The 26,651-nt window shown below is 42.7% G+C and overlaps 1 protein-coding gene across 4 annotated transcripts in view; it reads left to right on the top strand.

The window, feature by feature from the left end:
- Window positions 1-730: 730 nt before the first annotated feature.
- Window positions 731-26,651, top strand: part of NSUN7 (NOP2/Sun RNA methyltransferase family member 7) — a 28,072-nt gene continuing 2,151 nt past the window's right edge. Inside the window, exons 1-13 of one of the 4 annotated variants that reach the window (XM_083754944.1) lie at window positions 731-956; window positions 1,725-1,804; window positions 5,243-5,613; window positions 8,751-8,809; window positions 10,470-10,600; window positions 12,960-13,112; window positions 14,424-14,607; window positions 17,064-17,274; window positions 18,340-18,480; window positions 19,297-19,398; window positions 20,990-21,107; window positions 23,174-23,297; window positions 24,710-25,174. In XM_083754944.1, coding sequence (XP_083611070.1) covers window positions 5,301-5,613; window positions 8,751-8,809; window positions 10,470-10,600; window positions 12,960-13,112; window positions 14,424-14,607; window positions 17,064-17,274; window positions 18,340-18,480; window positions 19,297-19,398; window positions 20,990-21,107; window positions 23,174-23,297; window positions 24,710-25,174 — 2,001 coding nt within the window. In that variant the 5' untranslated portion in view covers window positions 731-956; window positions 1,725-1,804; window positions 5,243-5,300. Of the gene's footprint in view, window positions 1,064-1,724; window positions 1,805-5,242; window positions 5,614-8,750; window positions 8,810-10,469; window positions 10,601-12,959; window positions 13,113-14,423; window positions 14,608-17,063; window positions 17,275-18,339; window positions 18,481-19,296; window positions 19,399-20,989; window positions 21,108-23,173; window positions 23,298-24,709; window positions 26,186-26,651 lie in introns of those variants that run through there. The other 3 variants (XM_083754941.1, XM_083754942.1, XM_083754943.1) reach the window with 3 other exon arrangements.

Here is a 26,651-nt window from a genome sequence, read left to right as displayed (position 1 = left end):
AATAAATAAATAAATAACGGTGATAATAATAATAAATTGTTACTAGGATTGGAAGCACACTTGTAGTTTAATGGTGAATTTTGGATATAATAGAGATGTAAAAGATTTGGATTAGTATAATAAACGATGCAGGAGAAAATGACCAACAATAGGACCCACAAAGGGGAGGAGCGAAGTCCAGGTGATTACTTGTACTCTTGTTTTTTATTCAATATATACCGCCCTATAGCCGGAGATCTCAGGGCGGTTCACAAAAAAGATCACGAGACATAAAATCAAAATAAAAACAATAATCCAATAACGCCCCTTCCATTTTTTATGTTGTATGTTGGATATGTGATTGTAAAAGTGTGATTTGCAAAGCCAAATGAATAATTAAAAAATAAATAAAAATAAAATAAAATAAGACGGGTTGAAGAAAGCAGCAGCGTAGATCTACGCCGAAAGGCTCCTACTCCGCCTGCCCTCAGAGAGAGAACGGGGGGGGGGGGAGACATCGCCGGGCGGTACCAAAGCGTCGGTCCACGCAGGGTGGGAGTGAGGACACTGCGACGCCAAGCGCGCGCGAGGACACGGAGAAGGGACGCAAATAAAGGGGGGGGAAGGGCGAAGGGAGTTTCAACGCACGGGGAAATGATGGGAGCTCCCCGAAAAGGAACCCACGCCCGCCCGCGCCTACTTGCTCACACCCGCCCGCGGGCGAGCGAATGGCCGAGTCCAGATTTGAACGCAACGGCTTTGGCTCGCGGCGGCGGCGGGTGCGGCACGTGGGCGGGGCGAGGCGACGCCCGAGCCCCTCCCCTCCTGGAGGGGGAGATTGGGAGGCGGCGTCTGGCGCGAGAGGAGCAGCGTCGGGCGCGTCGCTGGTCAAGCAGGATCAATCCCCCCCCACCCCTCCGTCGGCCAGGGGTGGGGATGCGCGAGGCCGCCCGGGAGAGTCGCGGGGCGGCGGGCGGGTGAGGAGGACCGAGGAAAGAAGCGGGAGCGAGCGAGCGAGCGAGCCGGCTTTCCCGCCCAGGAGCATACCTGAAGGGCGTCGAGGGCTGCGCTGGTCAGTCGCTGGGTGAGGGTGGACGGGAGGGACTCGGGGCGAAAACCGCCTCACTGCTGAGGCGAACCGTCCCGCTTTTCTCCTCAGACCCCCTTCACAGCTTTTAAACGCGGGAGTTGGTAGGGCTGTAGGAATTCAACAGGTGCAGCGCCACGTGTCCGGATTTTCCCGGACTTCAGGGAGGTATCGACGCGTCCCTCAATTGAAAGTCCTAGTTTGGAAAAAAGAAAAAAGAAAAGAAAAGAAGATTGACAGCTTTGGGGGGGTTGTTTTGTCTTGGACCCTCAACAAGTCCAACAAAACTGGATTTTTCGATGGACTTGGCAAGGGTCCAGGACAAAACCACCCCCAAACTGTAAACCTTTTTTTTTTTTTTTGACAAACCCCAAAGTTGACGATCTCTTTTTTTCTTTTTACAAAAAAAGGACTTTCGATTTAAGGGGATCCTGAAGTCCTGGGAAATCTGGACACAGCATCCCTGGTGTTGCACCATATATATAGATATATATATAGATATATATAAGCTTGACAGCTTTGGGATTGGTTTTACTCTTTTGAAAGATGGCAACCTTAAAACGCAGTAGCTGCAGGACGGCAGAAATTTAACAGGTGCAGTATTCTCCCTCATCGATCAGGGAAAGCTTCCTTAATTCTGCCTTTCTCTTTCTTTCAGCTGATCAGAAGCGTACAGAGGTCTCATCAGGGAAAGCACCGCCACAAAAATAAAGCACTCCAGTCATTTCTTAACAGCAGGTATGTGCATTTCCTTGTTGTCCTTCGGTCTCGTCGGTTTCCAAGCGATGGAAGAGTTTTGGGATCGGCAACGACAAATATCCCTTAGTCATTAAGGCGTAATGCTTTCTGTGTGCAGAGAAATGAGTGATGGGAAGAAATTCACATGGAAGAAACATGAAAGCTATTCTGCTAGGATGCGTAATTCATGTGGATTTTGGGGGTGAATTAATCTGAAAGAGTGGTGGGCAGGATCTAAGTTCTAATTGCCAGTTTTTGTGCGTGTTGATGTAATACCTTGGATGTTCTTTCTCGGGTGTCTCGGAAAGGCAGCTCACCTGACATTACCACTTCTTTCATTGCAGTAGACTGCATGTAATTTCTGTGGACATGCAAAGTGTAAGGAAGGTTTCTTTAAAAACATTTTGTTTAGTACTGTACTGGGAATGGTCCCACTAAGCAGCTAAATAGGTTTTGGAATATTAGAAATTCTTTCAAGGGCCAATTCACAAATGATTATATCTCTATGGATAGCACTTCAGTTTATGCTTGCTATGTTTGACCAGGTATTTTCATGTCCATATTGTGCAACTTGTTACTAATCGGAAGTTTCCTATATCATGAAATTGGAATCTGTGTGGCAGTCAAAAGATGCGTGCAATTTTGTTGATCAAATGTGATCTTCATGTAGGATCTGTGAGAAGCAGTTCTTTTTAGTGATGCTTCCTGGAAGGTTTTTGATTCTGCTGAAAGCTGATAAGATGTTCTACAATTGCCTTATTTTTGAACAGATTTGTTTACTTCTTTACTTGATGCTGTGGCTGCTGTTTATATTAAACGGTCATTACGCTTTCCTAGTTGATGAGGAAATGGTTCTTGTAATGCTGTGCTTGTTATCAACAACATAAACTTATATGAATCGGGGGACAGCATATGCAAAGTGCGACAGCTGAATTTACTTAAAATAGAAAATGGTCTTGGGTCACATCTCAGTCACCTCCCCCCAAATAATAAATCTTAGTCCTTTATGTGAGCAGAGCTACGGTTGCTCAAATACTGGCTCACACTGACATAGCTATACTACAGCATCATCTTGTGTGGACATATCTTAGCAGCCTCTTGGTTACAATCGTGTGATAGCAACCTACAAGCACAGTACTTAAACAGAGGGATTTTAAAAGCATATCCATTTCTCCTCCCGCTACCAAAGACATGTCCGCTTCTACTCTACGGAGTGTTCACCAGTGTTTCTAGTATGAAAGCAATAACGATTTTCTGCTTTAGTGCTGTCAGAGTACTAGTCCTGAAGATTTTATCCAGGTATATGTAGGTTTCTAAACGTCCTGGAATGTGACTAATCAATAAACCATGCATGTCCACAGGAAGAAAGCACACAGATGTGTTGTTGCGGTCCACACTTTATTTGTGAATTATAATCTCATACCACTGGGAGTTTCTAAAATTTGCTTTAAAAAAGCCCTGCTTAGACATACTCTTTGCTGGCCACAAGGCTTTTAGGGATGGCTGTTATATTATAAATCTGTCCTGCCTTTCTACCTCAATCTACCCAATATAATGGCAACAGATCATAAAATACAAACCTGTGTTGCATTGCCTCCAGTCATGCCACCGTTACCACCTTCAGCTCTGCAAAATGACTTTATTGTACATGATTATATTTTTGCAGTAACTAGGGTTAGGTCATATTACAAGCTGCAGCATTTCAGTGGCTTGGTATTTTTTGTTCTGGAGCCAGCATAGGTAGTTGCTTGTCCTGCGGTTCCTAGGATCAGGTTGCTGAAGAGGTTCTTCTTGGTGTCCGTTATGCTAATGGTTTCCAGTCAAAGTGTTTTGGTTGTGGATACAGTGGTACCTCGGGTTAAGTACTTAATTCGTTCCAGAGGTCTGTTCTTAACCTGAAACTGTTCTTAACCTGAAGCACCACTTTAGCTAATGGGGCTTCCTGCTGCCGCTGCGCCGCCAGAGCCCGGTTTCTGTTCTTATCCTGAAGCAAAGTTCTTAACATGAAGCACTATTTCTGGGTTAGCGGCATGTGTAACCTGAAGCATATGTAACCTGAAGCGTATGTAACCCGAGGTACATATATTTGTCACCAGGCTCAATTAGTTGATCAGAGCTGAGTGGTAGCAAGATGCTTTCGTTTTACACTTGCAGACTTGACATATATACCTGCCACGGGTAGCTAGTGTGGTGTCCTCCCATCATCATAAATCCGGCTGGGACTGATGGAAGTTGGAGTCCAACAACATCTGGTGATGGGGGCCCAATTGGCAGTACCCCAGTGTTTCTCAAGTGTTTCGTACTTAACTTGCCTTTCTAAACTTTCTCTATGAAAACTTTCCTTATACTTGAAGACCTGTGGAACAGAGCAAGATGTGTTCTCCCATTCTCCTCATTTCGTTCTTGTGTGCAGCTTAAATTCAACCAAATCCAGCCCTAGTCTGGGTGGTGGTGGGATTAACTGTGATTAACTTCTGGTATGTGTCCCATCTCCCTGCAGGTGCATTGTATCCTTGGTTGTTTCAGTTTGAGGATCTAGGTCTAGGACTAGATATTGGAGGATGGTACAGGATCAGTATAGGGATTTTCCTAGAAAATATATGTAGAACTAGGCGATATCTGGTTTTCAACATTGCGATATATCACCAGCTAAATATCATGTTATCTTGATATATCCCAATATGTATCTGGGTGTGGGAGTCATAAAGCCATGGCAGAGGTTTGTAAATACTGCAGGGTACCTCCGGACCTTGTGACCAGCACTCTGAGCTTTACAATGTATTGGAATGTAATGATGGGGTGCAATAAAAGCTTGGCCGGATGTAGGTAACATGAGATTGGCAAACGGCCATGCGGCTGGTGAGAACAAAGGAGAATAAATCGGAGAAGGGCAGACAGAGGGGCTGCTCACTCTTATCATGGAAATATTACTGGCTTTCTGCGTCTTTATTTTACCCTAAAGAAGTGCCACTTGTGATGGCTGGCTCCAACATCTAGGGTGGTGGGGAGCCTTGCTGGGCCTCCCGCGGGGCCAGAGGGTCCTTCCATACCTCCCTGCAGTGGCAGAGGGTGCACCACACTTTTCAGTAGTGGTGCCCGCCCTGTGGAACTCCCTTCCATCAGATGTCAAGGAAATAAACAACGGACTTGTTAAGAAGACATCTGAAGGCAGCCCTGTTTAACATTATTGCTATTATTATTATTATTATTATTATTATTATTATTCTGTTGGGAGCCACCCAGAGTGGCTGAGGAAACCCAGCCAGATGGGCAGGAAATAAATAAATAAATTTGTTCCTGCTAGTGATGTCTACTGTGTTAGCCACCTAGACAAAATGATTTGATGATTATATTTTCAAAGAAGAATACAAAACAAATGTCAACAAAATGCTTGTCAACTGGTTTATTGCAATTAATATACAACCCATATTTCCACAGGGATCTTCGGAGTCTGACTTGCCACCCTTCTATATACTGATACATCAATACCGAAACAATGCCGGTTCTCAGAAGTAGCTTGGGGCATTCAAATGTTAATATTGCAAGTGACACTTCGAGTCTCCACGAGATGAATTTTTCAAATGGAGAAGTAATTTCTGAAAAAAGCTCAACAAGCCTGTTTGAGAAAAATGGCTATCAGGACTCCATTTACCTAAACGCTGCCAACATCTTTCAGGGCATTCATAATGAAAAGCCTCAAGATAAAATATTGGTAAAATATGGACATGGGCCACTACCTTCTCTCCCTGATTTCAAAGATGAACAATTCCAACGTTTGTCCTATGAACTGGCTTTTAGTGCTCTAAAATGTAAGTAGAAAGCCTGTCCTAATTTTTCTTCTTTCCACCCCAACCATTAAACTAATATGTCTACATAATTCACCTTTGTGTTTAGAACTATGTAATTTGTAGCTAATCTAGTTGGCATAGAGAGCAGAGCCTCTTTTCTGTGTCTCTTTCAACCACACAATGGTGTTTCATTTCTCTTTTGCAAATCTTGAATCTTTAGGGCTTGAATGAGTTTATTTTAATCAAGAATATGTGCCAATGATCAGTTTGCAACAACTATGACTGCATGCTTGGCAGATTTTTCTCTGCCTTTTTGCCCAGGGCTTAAAAAGAAAAAAAGCAGGTCATATATATTTCCAAGGTATGAAGGACAGCCTGCTCCTGAGAGACCACTGCTTTCTAGGGGAGAATCAGCTACTTCACGTTGCATGTATCTTGTGTCTCTATTCCTTTCCTTCCTTAGAGGGCTAATAGCTTTAAGTAGAAAAGGGAAAAAAGACAGGGTGTGTGCATGTTTGGCTTGGGCTTTCTGGATCAGTACATTTAGCCTGAGCAAAGCTCAGCTGACAAAACATACAGCTTAGGCCAGGGGTCGGCAACCCGCGGCTCCAGAGCCGCATGTGGCTCTTTTACACCTTTGCCGCGGCTCTGGGGTGGATACTAGTGAAGGGAGGAGGCGCATTGTGCGCCCCGACACTCCCCACTGTGGCGGGTGCTGTACTCACTGTGACGGCGCATGGGGGCGGTGCATGCGTTAGTCACGCACCGTCCCGCCGTCACCTTCCCGCCCGCCCGCTACATTGTAAGGGGCATGTATGCTGGTCACTGCATTGAAAGGGGGCATGTACGCTGGTCACTGTTTTGAAGGGGAGTGAAGAACACACACACAAAAAAAGGTAACTTGTTAATTTAACATTTATTTCTATGAGGAGGAGTAATTCTGAGGGGTCAAACAAAGAAATAATAAAAAAGTAACAAAAAGGTTATTTTTATAATGATGAGTTTTGCAGCTCCCAGTTTTTTTTTCTTCGGAAACGGGTCCAAGTGCTCTTTTTGTCTTAAAGGTTGCAGACCCCTGGCTTAGGTGATATGCTATTTCGGTTTTTACTTGGATGTAACCACTGGAGGGGATGGTTGGCATAAACTTGGCATAATCTGCATGTCCCATTCCTCCATACATCTTTATCTTCCTCCATCTCATCTATATGTTACATTCCATATTCCTTTGGATCACCTTTAGCACATATATGTATCCATTTTTATTTTGTCTGTCTGCTGAGAAGTGGCTGGCCTTCATCTTTGACAGAATGTTTGAGTGACTGCTCTAGTGCTTCCCACAAATTAATTATAGTCTAGCCCTATGGTCTAGGGTTGGTTTTACTGTCAAACCCAACCCTAGTCCAATTCTGAAACATTCCTTGATCTTTGAAAAAGAGCTCCCTACTCTGCCCATCTGCCAAATTTTAATTTTGTAGCAGGGACATCATACAACATGTGGGGGAAACAATCAGAACCATGTATACATGGTTTTAAAAAGTCTTTTAAAGAAGTCTTTAAAAAGTCCATGATTATGCTTCTGAAGAAAACTGGTGTATGCTTTGCATAACTTATTATGAACCAGCCCTAGTAGATCCATTGATTGGAGAACTTTCTGGCTTTCTGCATGCATTTATGAAGCAAGAGCACACACAAACACACACCAAGTCTCTGACAAAAGTGACATTTAGCTAATAAACACGCATATGTAGGCAGTCACCAAAAGATATTTCTTTCCCTCAAAAGTCAGTTCTTTTTATTTTTAAGAGGGGCAAGCTGTGGTGGGTGGAAAGTGCACAGTATTCAGACATTGAGATGCCAATAGGAAATTAAGGAGGGTGAGGGAGGTTACCTTGCCAACTTTCTGAACTGAGATAAGCATGTCTGAATTGGTATGCAGAAGTGGAGGGAAAGCTATTGGCGTCCATAGCAACAACCTAAAATATGGTGACATCAGCTTTTATTGCTCATGCAGGGAGGAGAAACTATTTCTGCCCCGCATTGATAATCCACATTCCTAGTTGAAATTGAATATAATGTGGTGCTTAAACAGAGGAAAACCCTAGGCAAAGCGTAATCACAAATACTTCCATGAATCTAAAAATTAAACTTAGTAAGTGCTGTGCTTCTGTGTTCTTGAAACTATAATGATCAACAAGATAGCAATAGTCCATTAAAAGTACCATGGATGGGAACAAGGCCAGGTATCCAGTTGTTAAACACTGGAGGCGGGGGGGGGGGGAGCTGCCTTGTGTTTTCCCCTCTACCTTTTCATGGACACAAGTTTCCTTTTGAACAAGATGTTATGTACTGTGCTATTAATAAGGAATGTGTTCCAACATTTGTGTGCACTCCTGCTCTTGTGTTTTGCAGAACCTGTGTACACAATTAGAGAGGTTCCCACCCCTCTCTCTCTTACATGTCCACTTCAGCCAGTAGATTATATTTCATTATGGGGATAAAAGTTTTTGTGTACCTTATGAGTGTGTTTTATAAAGGCAGGTACTATAAATTACATTGAAGTTGGCTCATTTTGAAACTGACCATAGCTGGTGTAAATGAAGATTCCTATGGGAATACATGGCTAACTAAAGCCAAAAGCCTTCCTTTGCAGGAGGAGGAAGGGGTAGGGGAGAAATCTAGTTCTAGATTTATGGCTTATGCACTTTGCACTAAGCCATGGTGTTACTCAGGGACAGCAGCATGACCAGAGACAGCAACTGAGAGGGGGCTGCTCCCTGAGCCCAAGGGGAAAAACTGCAGCTAGAGAAGTGACCACTTCCTGCTAGGGTAACTAAATCAACCTATGAGTAAAGTTGGAAAATGGCTTGCCATTCTTTCTGTGGAACCATAGACAGTTTCCATAGTTTCGGTGGGACGAGCTCTGAGTGGCACATTGTTTAGTGAGATGTGCAAATATTGACACTTATGGTTTTGTACATCTTGTGACATTAAACGCATGATTTATACTCACGGAATACTAAATTTTATTCACACTTATTCACACATATTTTCAGAATTCACCTTAGAAATGTTTAAATGTTACTGATTGCTACAAATTTTTTAAAAAGCAAATGCTGTAATAATTTGAAGATCGCTTCTACCATCTTTTTCGTCTGTAGATCAAGATGTTCTTGAAACTATATTGCTAGACAGTGGCATTTATCCAATGCAGTCAATAGTGAGTAAATATTTTGTTTTGTGTTTGTTGTACCTAATTTGCTTAAATTACCCTGTGCAGATAACTTACTAATGCACTCGCTTTACACATCACTAGATGAGTAACTAATTTAAAAATAATCCATGTTCTTTGTGTGCAGATGAGTATAAAGCTTTAAGGACTGGCTTGTGTTCAAAGAAAAAGGGACTTGCATGTCTTATTCTTGAGTTTCAGAATCCTCTCTCTCCCTCTCTGTATGCACACACACAAACACGCAACATACCTGTGACACCTATGTATTCGTAAACATATATGGCAGAAGCCTGCCAATTTGATCTCTGATAATTAATTGAGCTATATTAATTGAGCTCTGATAATTCCTGAGCTATATAGGGTTGCCATATTTCGGAAAGTAAAATTCCTGACACCCGCAAAGTTGTTGGGCTATTTTTGGGAACAAACCCAAATTCTTGAGCTTTTGGGGGGAAACCAAGCTTTTGGAGCTGTTTCTGCTGCTTTCCCCCCTGTGTTGCCATACATCCAGGTTTTCTCTGACATTTTGTCAATTTGGCAAAATTTCCCCTTGACACCATTTTTATACCTGAAAACTAGGACATGTCAGGAACTTTCCTGACATATGGCAAGCCTAGAGCTATACAACATGAAAAAAGAAACAACACATATTTATTTTAAGCAAATAAAATGCTATCAGTTCACACTTTTGATGTAACTCTAGAAAAATTGGTAGTGGTGGACAGGAAAAAGCCAATAAAAAAGAGGAAAGTGCACAGCAATTTATTTTGAGTAAACAAAGAAAATGATACCCCACACTCAGGTTTGTTTTGCTATTGGAAGGCTAGATTGCAGTTGATTGTATTGAAGAGATCTGAAGATCATAGCTGCTCCACATGTGCCCTGGGGTTGTAAACTGCATTTTAAAAAGCTTTCTTAAATGCTGCAATTACTGGACTCCTGGCTTCACTGTGTGTGTGTACTATAAATAAAAAATAAGAAATCATGGCCTACTGGGAACTAGTGGTTCTAAAACTGAAGAGAGCCTTCTGGTTTATTTTAACAATTAGAAGTATTTCAAAAGGTTCAAAAAATAGTTTTCATTTTTTATTAGTCCCCCATTTTTATTAGTCCCCATTTTTTAAAGTCAGCATCTGAACAGTTGTTGTTGTTGTTTTTTTTTTGCATTATAATATGTATAAGGACCAGTCAAAGGCAACTATAGGGTGCAGCGCTCATTTCGCTTCAGGCTGAGGGAGCTGGCGTTTGTCCACAGACAGCTTTTCTGGGTCATGTGATCAGCATGACAAAACTGCTTCTGGTGCAACAGGACACCATGACAGAAGCCAGAGTGCACAGAAATGCCGTTTACCTTCCTGCTGCAGTAGTACCTATATCTACTTGCATTGGTGTGCTTTCGAACTGCTAGGTTGGCAGGAGCTGGGACAGAGCAACGGGAGCTCACCCCATTGTGCGAATTCAAACTGCCGACCTTCCGATTGGCAAGCCCAAGAGGCTCAGTGTTTTAGACCACAGCACCACCCATATCACTATAATATGTAGGAACCTCTTCTCTCTGTTTGGAGGGTTGTGCTTGCAGATTTAGCATTTGGGTATTCTTTTTTGTTGTTTTCCTATCTTGCCACATGGCGATTCTCTCTTTTTGCAGTCAGACCAATTGACCAGTCTAGTTGTTGTGATGCTGTATGATCTCCAAGATCGGAAATTTGAAGCTCGCGAAAACATTGATGATGAAGAACAAATAGTAGAAGTCCAGGAAGTTGAGCGTTATCTTTGCAGGTATATGTACAAGAAAGTAGATGGATTCTCATCTGATAGCAAGTACTGAACAATTTTCGGATGCTTCACAATCAGTTAGACTGATTGATTTCAGGTTGATTAGAATAATATAATGCTGCCCCCGAGTAGACGCTGGTGCAGAGGTGGGGTGCTGCTGATTCCCTGACTTCCAAACGCATTGTGTCTCTGGCGCTTACCAGAGGGGTGTGGGGCAAGGTGTGGGAAGTTCAGTGCTGTGTGGTGGAGCCAATCCACCAATCTGGACCTTATGTTCCTGTGCAACACCAAATTCCCTGTACCCCCACTTCTCCCTTCAGCATTTGGAAGAGGGGAGAGCAGAGGGGCCCTGCCTCCAACTGGTGCTGCTCCCTCCATGGGATATTAACTCTGTTCTGAACTGTGCTTCTTTCAATCTCATATTATCTTGTGAAAGTAAGTCAACACCCTGCACTCTTCTATATAGAAGAGAAAAATGCTTCCACAAGAATATGGAGGACAGACTTCCTTGGTGTTGCTACCAATTGTTTCCAGCCTTTCCCCAATGGCCTTTTCAGGAGATTCAGAAGACTGTTGGGAGCAGGGACATGAAAAGCTGCAAAGAGAGAGAGGCTCAGTTATAGCTCTAGGGCTTTTTAATTCAGAAAAAAATGAGTAAGGGGGAGGATATGATAGAGCTGCATAAAATTATGTCTTGTGTGAACAAAGCGGACAGAGGTTTATCTCTCATAACGTTAGAGCTAGGGGGTCATCCATAAAAGCTGAATGGTGGGAAGTTTGGGACAGAAAAAATGAAATTCATTCAGGACGTATCTAAACCATAGAATCCAATTATGTGGATAGCTTTAAAAGGGGATTGGACAAATTCATGGAGGATAATGGCTTCTAGTCATGATGGCTGAAAACCAGTTTGGGGACATTACAAGTGGGCAAGTGACATTGCGCTTATGTCCTTCTTGTGGTCTTCTAGGAGGTAGCTAACTGGGTACTTATGAGACAATATGCTGGACAATATAGGTCTTTTGATGTGATCCAGCAGGGCTGCTCTAATGTTTAACTTGTCTCTGGTTTGTTTGCATCTATGATCCTTACCAGGCTTACTAAAACCTAGTTTCATTTGGAACCAACAATCTGGGATCAAAAATCACAGCTTGACATTGGGTTGTGAATCTTGGCCTGAATTAACTCTGGCTTGTTGCAGCATGCAGGTTTCGTATCCTGGTTTCTTTTGTTGCTGCTAGCCTAGAAACAGAGCTGCAGGGGAAGAATGACTCAACATGGCTCATATGCCGAGATTCTCACTGGCACTTTCCCTTCCTTTTCATTCTGCCTGGCTACAGGCTCCTTTCCCTTCCCACCTGCTTCTGACAAGCTGTTCTTCACTAGCCTAGATGAGGCTTTGGAGTGGGACGTGGATGGGCCATTAAAGTGACCATGGGCAGTTTTTACCATACTAAACTAGGGATTAAAAGAACTCATACTAAGTGGTTTAAATTATTGAGTGTGTTATTATCAACCCCCTGGACATTTAGAAAAACAGCATTTTTAGCTTGGCAAACTATATCAACAGATGCAGTCGTACAGCTGGATCTAAAAGCTACCAACGCCCATTTCTTCAGCAACCCATCCAGCCCCTTTCTTGTTCAGTAGACCAAAGTAATTACTGACATTTCTTCTGCTTGCTTACCATATGAACTTTTGTTCAAGAGGATTGGGAGCAAAGGGTCAACAAAGAAGGCTAGCAAATCTTCCTGGCGAGTGTCTAGGAATGGGGGAAGGCTTTGCGCAGAGATGTGTCTAATGATCTCTAGAGGGAAGAGCATCTGCTGCTGGCTAGTTGTAAGAGAGCTGGGGACTTGAGTGACAACTTACCCATTGTTGAGCAAAGCAAAAGGCTTTGGAGTATTTGCAGAGGAGATGTCGTGGGGTGTGGGTGAGGACAACTGATACAGGATGAAACTAATCATGCTCTCAACATCTGATCCAGGTCCTGGCTTGCTAAACTAGGGAACAGAGGGAAGAGTGGTGAGAAAACTGGCTCTCCAGATGTTGGTCTTCGAGCCCCAGTGGCATAGTCAGTGTTGTTGGGAATAATAGAAAAACAAGATCTGGAGGGTTATATTCCCCACCTCTGACTTAGTAAACATGTGGAGCAGATCAGTCCATTATAGCACAACTTGAATCTGTTATGATGATTTCTCTGGCTGTAAATGCCCTGGGGACAGTGGAGTTGGCCATAATTTTCTCTTATGTATTTCAATACCAGTATTGATTGTTGCAAGGAAACAGGATTTTGCAAGATTAAATAATCACGAATTAAGCTTGTCACAAGATTTATCCATATCCTTCTTTTAATCTATAGCTTTAAGACAAAACTGGCCGCTGCGTTAGCAAGATGTCGAATCAAACACGATGCTCTTTCTCTAGAACACATTCTGCCAGAAACAATAAGGAAACAAGAACAAAGGGCTTCCACGCTACCCTTGTATGTGTGGGTCAATTCACTTAAAATAAGGTGAGGTTGAAAGCTTGCTAGTGTAGCATGTATGTTTTTAATATTTGCTTCTTTCATAATTATATCACATGCTCATAGATAATATAAACATATTCTCCATGAGAAAATGTGTTGGTGGCAAGTAAATTAAATGGTTTTCTTGAAAGCTCCATAACATTGTCCTAGTACTCTAAACTTAGTGGTGAATGTGAGTGGAATGTTCTTTTGTTGGTAGTCTGTACCTGCCTATTTTAACTACCAAAACACACTGTTGTGTGCGCCATTGCACACTTTACATGGAATCTACTGGTTCCCTTGCTTACGGCAGCAGCAACGTAGACTACCACAACTTACAAATGTTGTTTCTGCCAATTCTTGCCAGCTCCAGCCTTCACCTAGAGACTTCACCTAGAACCATATTTCTACATCTGGATGCCCAACAGTGCAACTGCTTCCTTGCATTCCTGTGTGACACATTAAAATCAATCTTATTTAGACACGAGCAGCAAACAGAAACAGGAGAGCTTTGTCAAATGAGAGTACACATTTTTGTTAGATACCAAAAACAATGAATGTGCTCCTAAGGCCCTTTCAAACTGTCTCTTCTTAGGTGGCATTAAATCACATACTGGTAAATTCAGCTGCACAACTGAAGTTGATTTGGCACCCTTGCACAACAAACCCACTTCCCTCAGAATCTGAGTTTTTATTATAAGGAACACAGAATACTTAATAGAAAGCCACTGTTGTTCTACTTCTCTACAAACTTTGTGTAAAGTGATGAAGATGCCTACTTGATAAAAAGGTCATTTGGAAGTGACCCCAAAGTCTAGCTGTCTGATTCAGCTTCTCAATATTTACTTGCTACTATACATTCAGCACCACCATTTTGGGAGCGACCCAAGGTTGAGTATGTAACCTTGGAGGGATTAGAGCTGAACTAGGCCTTGTGAATCTTTATACTCAGCTTAGCAGTGGCATGTTGCTCTAGGAAAGAGTAGGTCTTTCCAGTAAGGGATCTGAGAAAGTTGTTCGAGAAAGGGAACAGAAGTGTACTTTCAGACTTTGTTGAACCTGGTACAGGTAGAACCATGTAGAATTATTTCTGTGGGGTGCATATTCAGCATTTTAAGAACTTTGTGTTTGCAAGTCCCAGGGGAGGAAGCTTGTATGTACAGGAAATGTGTAACAATTTGTAGCAGGGTAGTGAGTAACAACAAATTTAATTAATGCAGACTTATCTGTAGTGTTTCAGATGCAAGTACAAAAGACAAAGTGATTTCTTACTTTTATATTAAGCACTTATATTAAACAGTTGTGTTTCTGCAACAGCCTTGAAGATGTTCATAGCACTTTACACAAGGAGGGATTCACGAGAGTGGAATCGGTCTCCAGTTTTGGTGGCTATTCATATTGCCTAGATAAGCACTGTGAAGACGTACTCATTTTCCCTTCTACTCTTAAAGAAAAGCTTCTTACTCTGCAGCTGTTTTCTGATTACAAGCTCTTATTGCAGGTATGTTAACATGAAACTGAAATAAATGTCCTAACTTCATGCTTCATAGTCTTTCTGTGTTGCATGTTTCTATTTCTTTTCAATGTCTTGTTAAAGGAAAAAAGCAATTTAAATAAATTGTGGTGCTATGGCTGTGCTTACAAATTTCTGCAAAATCTGTTTTGATGTGTTGTGTTTGTTAGAATGCTTCTTCCACAAAGAACATCACTAATTTGACCACAGCTGTAGTGCACTTTTTACAGTTGACTCGAAAGACTTGCTTGTCAATAGTCACCAAACTGTTTAGCAAGAAGCTCCAAACTGAAAAAATCTGTGAAACTTTGCAGTAATATTATTAGCTTGAATTACATTAAATTCTGGGTCTGGATCTCTCTCTCTCCTGTCTCCAGTACAGTGGTGCCTCGCAAGACGAAATTAATTCGTTCCGCAAGTCTTTTCGTCTTGCGAAGCACGGTTTCCCATAGGAATGCATTGAAAATCAATCGATGCGTTCCTATGGAAACCGCCTTCGGACCAGGTCCGGGGACAGTCTGTCCCCCGACCTCTTCTGAAGGCCGGCGGGGGGCGAAAGTTTTTGCTCCCCCCCGTCTGCCTTCAAAAGCCGTCCGGGATAGCGGGAAGCGCTTCCCTGCTATCCCGGACCGCTTTTAAAATGCTGGCGGTGGGGAGCAAAGCCTTTCGGCCCCCGCCGGCCTTCCTGGACCTCTTCTGAAGGCCGGAGGGGGGGGGGAAAGGCTTTGCTCCCCACCGCCAGCATTTAAAAGAGGTCCCCGGAGATTTCCCTATGGGCTTCCTTCTTGCGAAGCAAGCCCATAGGGAAAATCGTCTAGCGAAGCGACGCAAAAACCGAAAAACCCTTTCGTCTTGCGGGTTTTTCGTCTTGCGAGGCATTCGTCTTGTGGGGCACCACTGTAGTTCATTGCTAGCTTTTGATTTGTTTAACTTCAGTTCACAACCATTGTTTGTATTTGCGTGCTGTTATGATTACACAACTTCTGTTCTTGCCTCTCCTTTGTCCTATGACATCGTCTCTTTTCACTCTTTGGAGATAGTGCTTTTCATTACAGCCAACCACTAGACTACCACTTTTCTTGCAAGGTGATTTATAGGCACTCATGCACACACTCCTTGAAATTTCTTTTGGCCCATTGTTCCTCATCTCTGAACATCAAGCCTACTAAGCCCCTTTCACCTGATATGGGTTCTAGGGATATCATGCAACTAACACTGGATGTCCTTAAGGCAAGTTAAGCACATTTACTTAATTGTAAGTAAGTGCTTTAATTTTGAAAGGCCCTCACGTTATGAAATAAATGTGATAACCTTGAATGCTGGAGTAGAAGGACTAGCTATGACGTCCTTGAAACTTGAGCTTCATTGGGGGCAGCTTTACTCTGGACTTGCTAGAGTTTTCTTTGTTCAGTGTCAAGTGTAGGTTCTGAGGTGACTAAGAGACATGAGTTACAATCTGGGAAGCTGTGGTTCAAGTCTTTCAGTGTTCTCACACAGTTCTATTTTCATATTAATCCATAAATATAATCCCACTCTCTTTTTCTCCTCTTGCTTTTTATCAGTTTGTTTGCATTCAGGGGGAGGTTTGCCGAATCATTTATGTAGCAAACATGGTGTATATAAAGAAAGTAAAGGCTTCCCTTCCCCCTCACATACTGTATCTTTCTACGAAGGAAACCTTTCCAATTCGAAACGTTGCAACTCAGTAGCTGATTCACTTGGCAATTTATAATCTTGTCCCATCCATCCTGCACACGCCTGTAAATTAGAGCCAATTTCATCCTAATAAACAGAAGAGCCTCTGCATCTTAATGGCTGCGTCTGGGGGTTACTGATAGGCAAAGTGCTTTGGCACTCAGCGTCTTCCTGCCTCCCGGATTCCATGCCGGAGCAAGAACCCAGGTATCAAGACAATTTGTGGGTGAAGTTCACTCCCCCGGGCCCTGGGGGGAGCTTGCAAGGACAATTACCCTCAAAATCATCCTTGTTTTCCTCTGCAAACAATCTCCACTAATGTGGGAGCTGTACCCATTAAGGCAGGGAGCACTGGCAGTCACCAGCCTGCCACTGTATTGGCACCATATGCCTTGCAAAAATCGGTGTGATTATCATATGGAAGCAACTACATGATCACTTGGAACATGTGTGGAATTTAGCACATTATGTTTGAAGCCCCTTCTGTTGGGAAATTTTCCCAAACTGCATGCCACACTTTCCATACCACAGGGCTGAATGTAATCAGATGGCTGGGCCCATACGTGAAGCAGTTGGTTTAGATTACAAGCAGATTGTGAGTAACGGCTGCACATTCGAAATGGCAAATTCAGTTTTCCTGAAATACTTTTTTACTTGGGTGCTGGACCTGCAGAAATAAACAAGCTTTGCCGCTTAAATAATTTGTCAATCACCCTTTTCTTAATTGGGCATCTCTGCTTAATTCTTAGGATAAATCCAGGAGTCTTGCCGTCCATTCGGCAAAAGCCTTGCTGAATATGGATGATGACATCTTAATAGCACACATGGGTTCATGGCTCACTGTGGCTCATATGTCGGTGCTGACAAATCAGATGACTTCCAAAGTGTTTGTATGTGGAGTAAAGTCTTTGGCAAAGGAAGCTGAACTGAAGGACTTGTTTGCACAGATGGAATGTAAAAGTAAGCATGTGTCAGAGTTGCCTCCAGGTCCCAGCTCACAGAGGACCAACGCTAGTCAGTAATAACGTATAAAAGTCTTTATTGAAGATTAGTTTCCATTTCCAAACCGCAGCGTGCAACTCTACGTCTTAGAACCTAGACCGGCGAAGCTCCATCTGAGTCTCCGCCTCCTAGACACCAGTTTAAGACTCTAGCCTTACTCCACCTCTTCCGTTGTTCTTTCCTCCTCTGGGTCCTTCTGCCCCCTGGGGTTTCCTCCTTTCTGGACTCTTCTGACGCTGACCCCCCTGAGTCTTGCCCCTCCTTCCGGCGGGCTTTAGGACATGGCTCCCTATCCGGGCTACCTGCTGTGCCGCTCGCCTGTACATTTGAACTTGGCGCGCGCGCCCAGCCGGTAACTTTCCTCTTGACCATTTCCCCGCTCTCCGATGGAGGCGTGGTCAATCCTGACTCATCTCCTCTCGCTGGTGGTGAAAACACTGGTCCCGATGCCTGGGACTCCTCCCCCCCACTGCGCTCTGGTGGGGAAGCTGGTCCTGATTTCCAACTGCTGCTCTGGGAGTCCCCGCTGGCCCCTTCCTTCTGGGGTTTCCCCCTTGGCACCCCCCTTGCCCTGGCCATCGGCGCCCCCTTCTGTGAATCTTCCGATTCGCTGGAGAGGCTCATGGAATCCCTCTGATCACTGTCACTGCCTACGCTCCCCTCGGATTCCTCCCCCTCGCTCTCCATTTCCTCCCTCTCCTGTGCCTCTGCTCCTGAGCCTCTGACAGCATGTGTTAGCATTATTCATACCCTTAGAAGCCATTTGACATGGAAGGGTATATACACTAATTAATGATTAAGTAATAAATTCAAAATTGACCCATTTGTTTTAGAACGCTCTGGTTCGCCAGAAGCAGCTTAGTCATGCTGGCCACATGACCCGGAAGCTATACGGCCAATAAAGCAAGATGAGCGCCGCAACCCCAGAGTCGGTCACGACTAGACCTAATGGTCAGGGGTCCCTTTACCTTTTACCTTTACCTAACTTGCAGACTTATTTGGTTCTTCTCCCCTCCCCTTCAGATATTGTGCTACTACGTGAAGATTTTGCAAACATTGAACCAACTGATAAGCTGCAGAAAGTTAAAGTTATTTTACTACTGCCTCGGTGTTCAGGCCTGGGGGTTAGCAACCCAATAGAATTCATTCTAAAAGAACATGAAGGTAACTTTTTGAAATATTTCTCTTAGATTGCCGTAAAATGAAATGTTTGATCTGCATTCCTGCCTGTCTTGGCATTATTGGTGTTGATGGTTTTATGCTCATTATAGAAAACCATCATTTGTGGATTCCTAAACAATTTCCATTATCTCTACCTGCAACTCAAGCACAACGTTTTGTGATGCATTGCTGCACTACTTGACACAGTCTGTTTTTTGTTGGTTCATCTGGTTTTAAATCGGAGAGTGATATAGAATTAGGGGTTGGGAGTCTGGTCAGCTGGTCTCAGTCTTTCTCTTACTTCCCATCTGTCCTCCCCCCAAAAATTCCTTCCAGTAGCACCTTAAAGACCAACTAGTTGGTCTTTAAGGTGCTACTGGAAGGAATTTTGTTTTGTTTTGACTATGGCAGACCAACACGGCTACCTATCTGCATCTGTCCTCAGAAAAGTTGCCAATTTTTCCCTTTTGCCTGCATAATCCTAGACCAGAAGAAAAACTTTGTAATACATCTGGGTGGAAGTTGCTGAGATGTAATAAATGGTGCATAAAAATGTGATCAGTTTCAAAGTGGCTTGAAACTGGCTTGTTGAAACCAATCATAGTTGTGTTAACCATCATTCCAAGTCCAGATGATGCAGCAAACTGGTTTAATAGAGCTGAAGTAAACACTTCCAAAGTCTTTGTTTTGGTCATGTGGAAAGGGGGAGAGGGGAGAGTTCTTTTTTGAGGGCAGTGCATATTGCCGTGGTCTAGTGTTTCATGAGGTCATGGTCAGTTACTGGTTTTTGTTTGAACTTACTCATTGTATTCTCTTCAGATGCAGAATTACTTAGAGATCTCTCTCAGGGCTCTGTAGCAGAAGATAAACTCAATTCCCTTGCTCAACAGCAGCTGAAAGAATTGTCACATGCAATGCAGTGTAAGTTTGTCATTAACTGGTAAGAATTAGAGTAAAATATTGTGTATAGACAACCCCTGAGTATTCCGAGAAATAAAAGTACTGAGAGGACAAGTATTGGAAGAGAAAATTGTTCCTGGAGCAAAAAATGTCACAAATACTGATGGGCATCTGAAAACATAGTCTTGCAACGGGAACAGTCACCTTGATGTTTTAGGGAATCTCAATGGCCTTCTTTAGGGGCATTTGTTATCCTTTGGGATATCTTTTCCCATGCAGTGCGATGGAAGGACTGCTGATGATGGACTATTCCAGGAAAGGAGGAGTCTGCAGTGTGCTAAACAGGCCTAGCCTAGCAGTCTTTATTGGTTCTTTTAGCTGTTGTTGTTCTTTATGTTCCTTTTGGAACTATAATCCCTGATTTTTCCAGTCCACTTTAGGAAAGCCTTATGAGCTAATCATCACTTGCCCCTGCCTTCTGGGATAATGAATGCCCTCCCTTGAAAATAATTTAATAGAAGAAAATTTCTTTCTCTGCTGAATAATATTTCTAAAATTGTGAGAAAGTCAGTGTTTATTTTTATTTTAAAGTAAGGTTTTAAGATTTGGTTCCCAAGGCAGCTAACTTGCAAATTATTTGGACTAAATGATCTTTATGGGAAACAGGATCAGAGCAGATAAAAAGATGGAACTCATCAATAAAACAATTGCAAATTAAAACTTATTAAAAATGGAGTGGCAAAAGCTTTTGATCAATGTGTGACCCATAAGTCTGTGTGAATGAAAAGGTATTTGCATGTCAGTGGAAATCCATCAGAGGGTGCTAGACAGACATCACAAGGAAGTGAGATAAATATTACTTGCTGATGTCTGTAAATCAAGTTGCTATTAAAGGCACAGCTATAAATTTATAATCCTAGCCAGAAATGGATGGTAGGGCATGTCACAGGCACAATATGGTTGTAGGGAATGTGAAAAGGTTTTAGATTATATAGAAGAAAGGGGATCAGCATGTGGGTCCCTAGTTGGGGTGGGCTTTTAATGGAACATATGATTTACTCATGACAAAATGTGAATTCCTGGTTGCTTTAGTTATAAGATAAGGACGCAGGCGGCGCTGTGGGTTAAAGCCTCAGCGCCTAGGACTTGCCGATCGAAAGGTCGGCGGTTCGAATCCCTGCGGCGGGGTGCGCTCCCGCTGCTCGGTCCCAGCGCCTGCCAACCTAGCAGTTCGAAAGCACCTCCGGGTGCAAGTAGATAAATAGGGACCGCTTACCAGCGGGAAGGTAAACGGCGTTTCCGTGTGCGGCTCTGGCTCGCCAGAGCAGCGATGTCACGCTGGCCACGTGACCCGGAAGTGTCTCCGGACAACGCTGGCCCCTGGCCTCTTGAGTGAGATGGGCGCACAACCCCAGAGTCTGTCAAGACTGGCCCGTACGGGCAGGGGTACCTTTACCTTTACCTTTACCTTAGTTATAAGATGGTAATGTTCAATACATCTATACAAATTGGTTCAACTTTAAATGTTTTTAACATCAGTTAGTGACATGTGTTTAATATTTAAAGTGTGCTTAAACTAGAAATTATTAACAGTTGGATTTTCTTGTTACAGTTAGCAGAGTGCAAGCTATTGTCTACTGCACCTGTTCGGTTTACCCAGAAGAAAATGAAGTTGTGGTGAACAAAGCCCTGGCATCTGGAGCAGAAGGACCCAAGGCCCAGCCTTACAAGTAAAGAACAGGCTTTTATTGGTTGTGAATTACATTCTTCTACTGATGCAGGGCTTACAGTGCCATATAGTCCCTACCCCATTCATTCTGTTTCAAAACTGTAGAGAGTACTCAGAGCTTGAGCATAGAATCCTGTCCAGCTGCTATACCTATTGTAGCTAATTCAGTAATATTAGTAGCTGGTGAATTAAAAAAAACCAACCCCAAACTTTCTACTCATGAAATTGATGTGTCTGTCAGGATGACCATCTGCATGTGTCAGTTTTTGCATGTCTGCTTTAGTATGTAGATGTTACTAGAAAAAACAGGATGAGAGCCCATCCAGCCATGCAGAGTGCATGGGCCCCATTGATACCATTGTGTAGCCTAGTCCAAGCATTGTTACTTGGGTTCAAGAAGGGGAGGAGTATGGCGGAAACTTTTGTGTAGTTTGAGATGGTCAGAAGTTTGAGTTTATTTCAAGCTATAGTTTATTGTGATGTGCGAACCAAGCCCTTGATTGTATGGTTGTGGCATACAGAGAAAAGGATTGCTATTTCACCATCTGGTCATTAACACTTCTCTTGCACCAGAAACAACAGATTTGCTGTTCTTCAAGAAAATCCCAAGTACTTTTTTTGAGGGCAGTTTACACATTGTGACAACTTAAAAAAAATGGGCAAAATAACTGATGCCCAGAATGGATTTCTGCCTAGTCTGCTGATTTACCTAATGTGATTTGGTGACCCTCCCGGGGCTGCAAAGGGGTTAAGTTTAACCTCTTGTTTGCTAGTAAAACTGAATTACTGTGTCATGGAGTCATGTCTAAGAAGTGTGTTACCGACCTGAAAAGTTTGGAAAGCTCTGCCCTAAACCTAAGTACGTGAAGTTAAAAACTCTTCTGGACATCACTCGTAATAGAAATATGCAAAATAACTAAGCAAGTATTAGAAGTCACCCCAGAACTGGCCCTACTAAAAATCTTCCAAGATAATAATGCCCACTCACACATAAAGAGCTCATAACCCACCTACTCTCAGCAGCCAGAAGCATCATAGCCAGACACTGGAGAGACCTGTCAGGAGTAAGCATGAACCAATAGGGAAACAGCCTTATTAGAAAAACTAACCAACAAACTGAAAACGACATGGGGACAAATAGAAGAAGACACCTTCACCCCAATACACAGCCCGACAAGACAACAACAAGAACCCACTGACAGCATACGAATCAATCTGGCTAACCTGATCTGATCCACACACACACACACACACACACACACACACCCTGCTCAGACAGAAAAAACAATTCTCACTACAGCCAACCAAAGTCAACCAACCACACCTAGGCCACCCCAACCTCTCTCACCACTAAGGAAATACAACAAGCGAATAGGAAGAGAACCCACACAAGTGACACTGACACAGAACCCCACACATGTACTAAGTACAACGGTACCTTGGTTTTTGAACATCTCAATTGACAAACATTTCGGTTTTCGAACGCCGTAAACCTGGAAGTAAATGCTTCGGTTTTTGAATACGCCTCGGAAGTTGAATATGCCACGCGGCTTCCGCTGAGTGCAAGATCCTGAGGCCTAACTGTCAGCTATTGAGTTTTCGGTTTTTGAACATTTCAGAACTCAAATGGTCTTCTGGAATGGATTACATTCGAAAACTGAGGTACCACTGTAGAAGACTAGAAGCATTGTCACCCACCCCTCTCGCCCTCCCCTTTTCACCCCCTTTTCTTGCTAACCTAACACTGTATGCAACACTAATGTCTCACAACAAATGAAACTGATCTGTAGAAAACGCAACTTGAAAAAAAGAGACAATGCATGTATTTTTGTAAACTAAGAAATCTTTAATGATTTTTTTTTAAAAAAAACCCAGCACAATTGGGAACAGTTGCTGCCCATTTAAATGAAAACAGTGTGTTTAATATACTTAGGAAAAACCCTTCATGACAGCTCTTAGCTTTTGTTTTTTAAAGAAAACTACAGGGAGGCCACAATTGACTAAAATTGCATTTTACTTAAGGGCACATGGTGGTGATTCAATACTTTGTGTTAATATCCACTGTAGGCTTTGTCCGCCTGTTCTTCCATTGTGTTGCAAATCAGAAATAAGCTTGTCTGCAGCAAACTTTTTCCGACTGGAGCCATCAGATATTTCTAATAGCTGTTTTATAGCTGTTCTATCCCGAGAGGTAAGTACTAGTAAAAGAAAAAGAAAAAGTAATATAACCAATAAAATGAAGTGCTTTGATATTTTGAATATTTTTTGCTAGTGAATTCTTGGATATAGATGAAAGGTAGTGTAGATTTAACAGTTAACATGCTTAACAGCCAACCATTGTGCAAGTAATCTGTCCACGAAGAAGGCATTGTGCACAATTCCCAGTCGATATACATAATCTCCCTCAACTGCATTTTGTAAATTTCTTGGCCGTTATGTTGTCTCTCCAAGAAATGTGCTCTCGTTTCCTTTGCCCGGTTCAGTAGTATGCAATCTGTGTCCTCCCCCACCTGCCCCAACATACCACCCCACTGATCTGCTGAAAAAGTCAGGGTCCCAGATAAAGATGAACATTTTTTCCTGTATTGCAGCCTTCTTTTCACCCTTCCTTTCCTCTTCCTACCACCCCACAGAGCATAGGGGCAGCCGCAGAATGTCAATGGCCGCCCCGAGGCCAACTTTCATAAGCAGGCCTCATGCTCTGCCAGCAGAACTTCCCTGCAGCCTCCAGAACCATTGGAAGTGCCTGCTTATTTGCGTTATTTAGTCTAAAAACTATCTTGTAGTGTCCTGAAAACTAAAAGTATTCTTAAACTGAATGCAGGTAATGGTGAGTCGTCCAAGATCACCAAACAATTCCATGGTGGAGGTGAGATCAAAAGATCTCCATCTGTTTCAAAGCTGTCTTACTTTAATCGTATTGTTTGCCATCTGATAATATGATGCTTAAGGGGAGCAGGTGGTGTTGTGGTGTAAACCACCGAGCCTCTTGGGCTTGCCAATCAGAAGGTCGGTGGTTCGAATCTGCGCAATGGGGTGAGCTTCTGTTGCTCTGTCCCAGCTCCTGCCAACCTAGCAGTTCAAAATCACACCAGTGCAAGTAGATAAATAGTTACCGCTGTGGCAGGAAGGTAAATGGTGTTTCCGTGCACTCTGGCTTCTGTCATGGTGTTCCGTTGTGCCAGAAACAGTTTAGTCATGCTGGCCACATGACCCAGAAAGCTGTCTGTGGACAAACACCGTCTCCCTTGGGCTGAAAGTGAAATGAGCGCCGCAACCCCAGGCCCCTTTGACTGGACTTAACCGTCCAGGGGTCCTTCACCTTTCACCTAATATGATGCTAGGGAGGTTATTTTTCTTTACTGTTACTACAGTACAGTGGTACCTCTAGTTAAAAACTTAATTCGTTCCAGAGGTCCATTCCTAACCTGAAACTGTTCTTAACTAGAGACGTGCTTTCGCTAATGGGGCCTTTTGCTGTCGCTGGCACAGAACTAAGGGTGTCATTTTCCTATATTTCTATGTACCGTGGATGACACCGGCTGCCCTTCTTCGGAGCTGTGATTTGGTTTTGCTGATAATGTGTCCCTTTTAACTTTACAGAGGGATCCATCAGAGACGGTGTCTGTGAAAGATGTTTTAGCTCGTGCTGCGGCAAAAGGTTTATTGGAAGGGATTGACTTAGCAAAGCCAGCTAAGAGAGAAGAGAAAAAGAAAAAGAAACCGAAAGTAACCCAGCCAAAGACACCTACTAAAGAGGCAGTGATAAAGTCCAAAATTCAGGAGTTCCTGGATCGAGAAATGAAACCGGGCATGATTGAGTCAGATACTTCCGTCTCTAATTTAGCTTCCAGTGCCTCTCAAAAATCTGTGAACCAGACAAATAGTTCCGTTCCCCTGAAGAAAACAGTCCAACCCCCCTCGAACTCGTCTCTGCCGATGATGTCCAAGAATTCTCTTACTGCAGCTTCCATGCAAAAGATGTTTGAAAAGCATCGAAACACCAGAAAACCAAAGCTTGACGATAGTGTGATGGTCTTGAAACCTGTCGAAATCGTCCTGCCTCCGGTAATGGTGCCATACTTCAACCCACAAGGAAACCGATCCCATATTTCGACTAACCATTATTATTATAATTGGGGTGGAACTCATGGCACGCTTAGCCCTTCTACATCCAAAAAGCTGATCAAGACAAAAGAGCCCTCACTTTCTTCTACAGTCAAGCATTCTCGTCCGTGGCTTTGAAGATTGCCTTTTGTAACTCAGTTTTTAACCGTAATTCTTTCAAAATTTGAAACTTGCATTCCTCTAATGGTAAAAAACAAAAACCCTTGGGCATTCAATATTCATCTGCATAGGGACCAAACTGCTCTAGGCAGCAGTTAAGATGCTCACATGCCTTTTCCAAAGCTATTATTATGGTAGCAGAGGGGCTGTTCTGCAGAAAGGCTTTTATCTCAATGAACTTTGAATGTCAAAATGCTTAAATTAATATACAGTATCAGATTATGCAGACAGGGGTAAACCAGAGGTTTCATGGGCAATAGATGATCAGCTTAGAATACAGCAGACAGATTCTGTCTAAGTAAAAACTTACAGGTACTGAATTTTAGGGCTAGCCGTTACAATTGTAAAGAAGAACAGGGCTTCTAAAAAGTAGAAGTGGATTTCAGTTCTTACTTTCTAGATATTTCAGTGTAAAGCCTTGGGAATTTTGAATACCTTACCTTGTATCTTTTTCTAAAATTGGTTCCAGTCTGCAGAGTGATCTTTCAAGACTTCAGCCTGTTTAATAATCTGCTCAAATCTTCTCTTCCAAAAGGACTGGTTTTTTTTATTTTAAAAAAGCAAATTGTGACCATTTTGGCTTTAAGAATAGGACATCACAACCTCAAAGAAAAAGGACAAGAACATTTCCGGGCTTTCTTTGTGAGGGAGCATAATTACTGGATGGTTTCATGTTGCTGCGGCTAGACACTGAACTCTACTAGGACGTCAATATAAATATTTGGCTCATTAGGCAGCATAGTTAAATGGAAACAAACCTATTAAACAATTGCTGATTAATGCCTTTCATAACTCTAGTCTGTTATTTTCTGTGTCCCTGCGCCCTAGCCACTTAGTATCTTTTGTAACTAAGGATTTTATAGGCTCAGTTGTAACACATATGCATTAGTCCTAGATCATTACAGGGAAGACAAGCGTTCTGTGCTTCCTTATAGGTTGACTATATTCTTTCTGTAATGTTTGAAGGGCATTCATATATCATGTGTAAAATATACCCATGAGGCATAGTTAACTGAGATGCCTAGGTATCTTTTCAGATGTTGGAAGAAAATTTCTGTTCCATATGAAACAGTATTCATTATATATAACATATCAGGAGCAATTAAGCATTTGGTGGTGGGTAAATTGAAGAGGATGCATAACGTGGCAAACCAGAAGTGTTTTGGCTGCCATCTACAGTTGAGAGTACTATTGCGTTACGTAGTAGTAGTAGTAATAATAATAATAATAATAATAATAGTTATTTATACTCCATCCA

The sequence above is a fragment of the Podarcis gaigeae genome (genome assembly GCF_964106915.1).
Source record: "Podarcis gaigeae genome assembly, chromosome: 9".
Taxonomy (NCBI): Eukaryota; Metazoa; Chordata; class Lepidosauria; order Squamata; family Lacertidae; genus Podarcis; species Podarcis gaigeae.
Note: the sequence above shows the minus strand (reverse complement) of the source record. Positions and strands in the feature narration are given on the sequence as shown.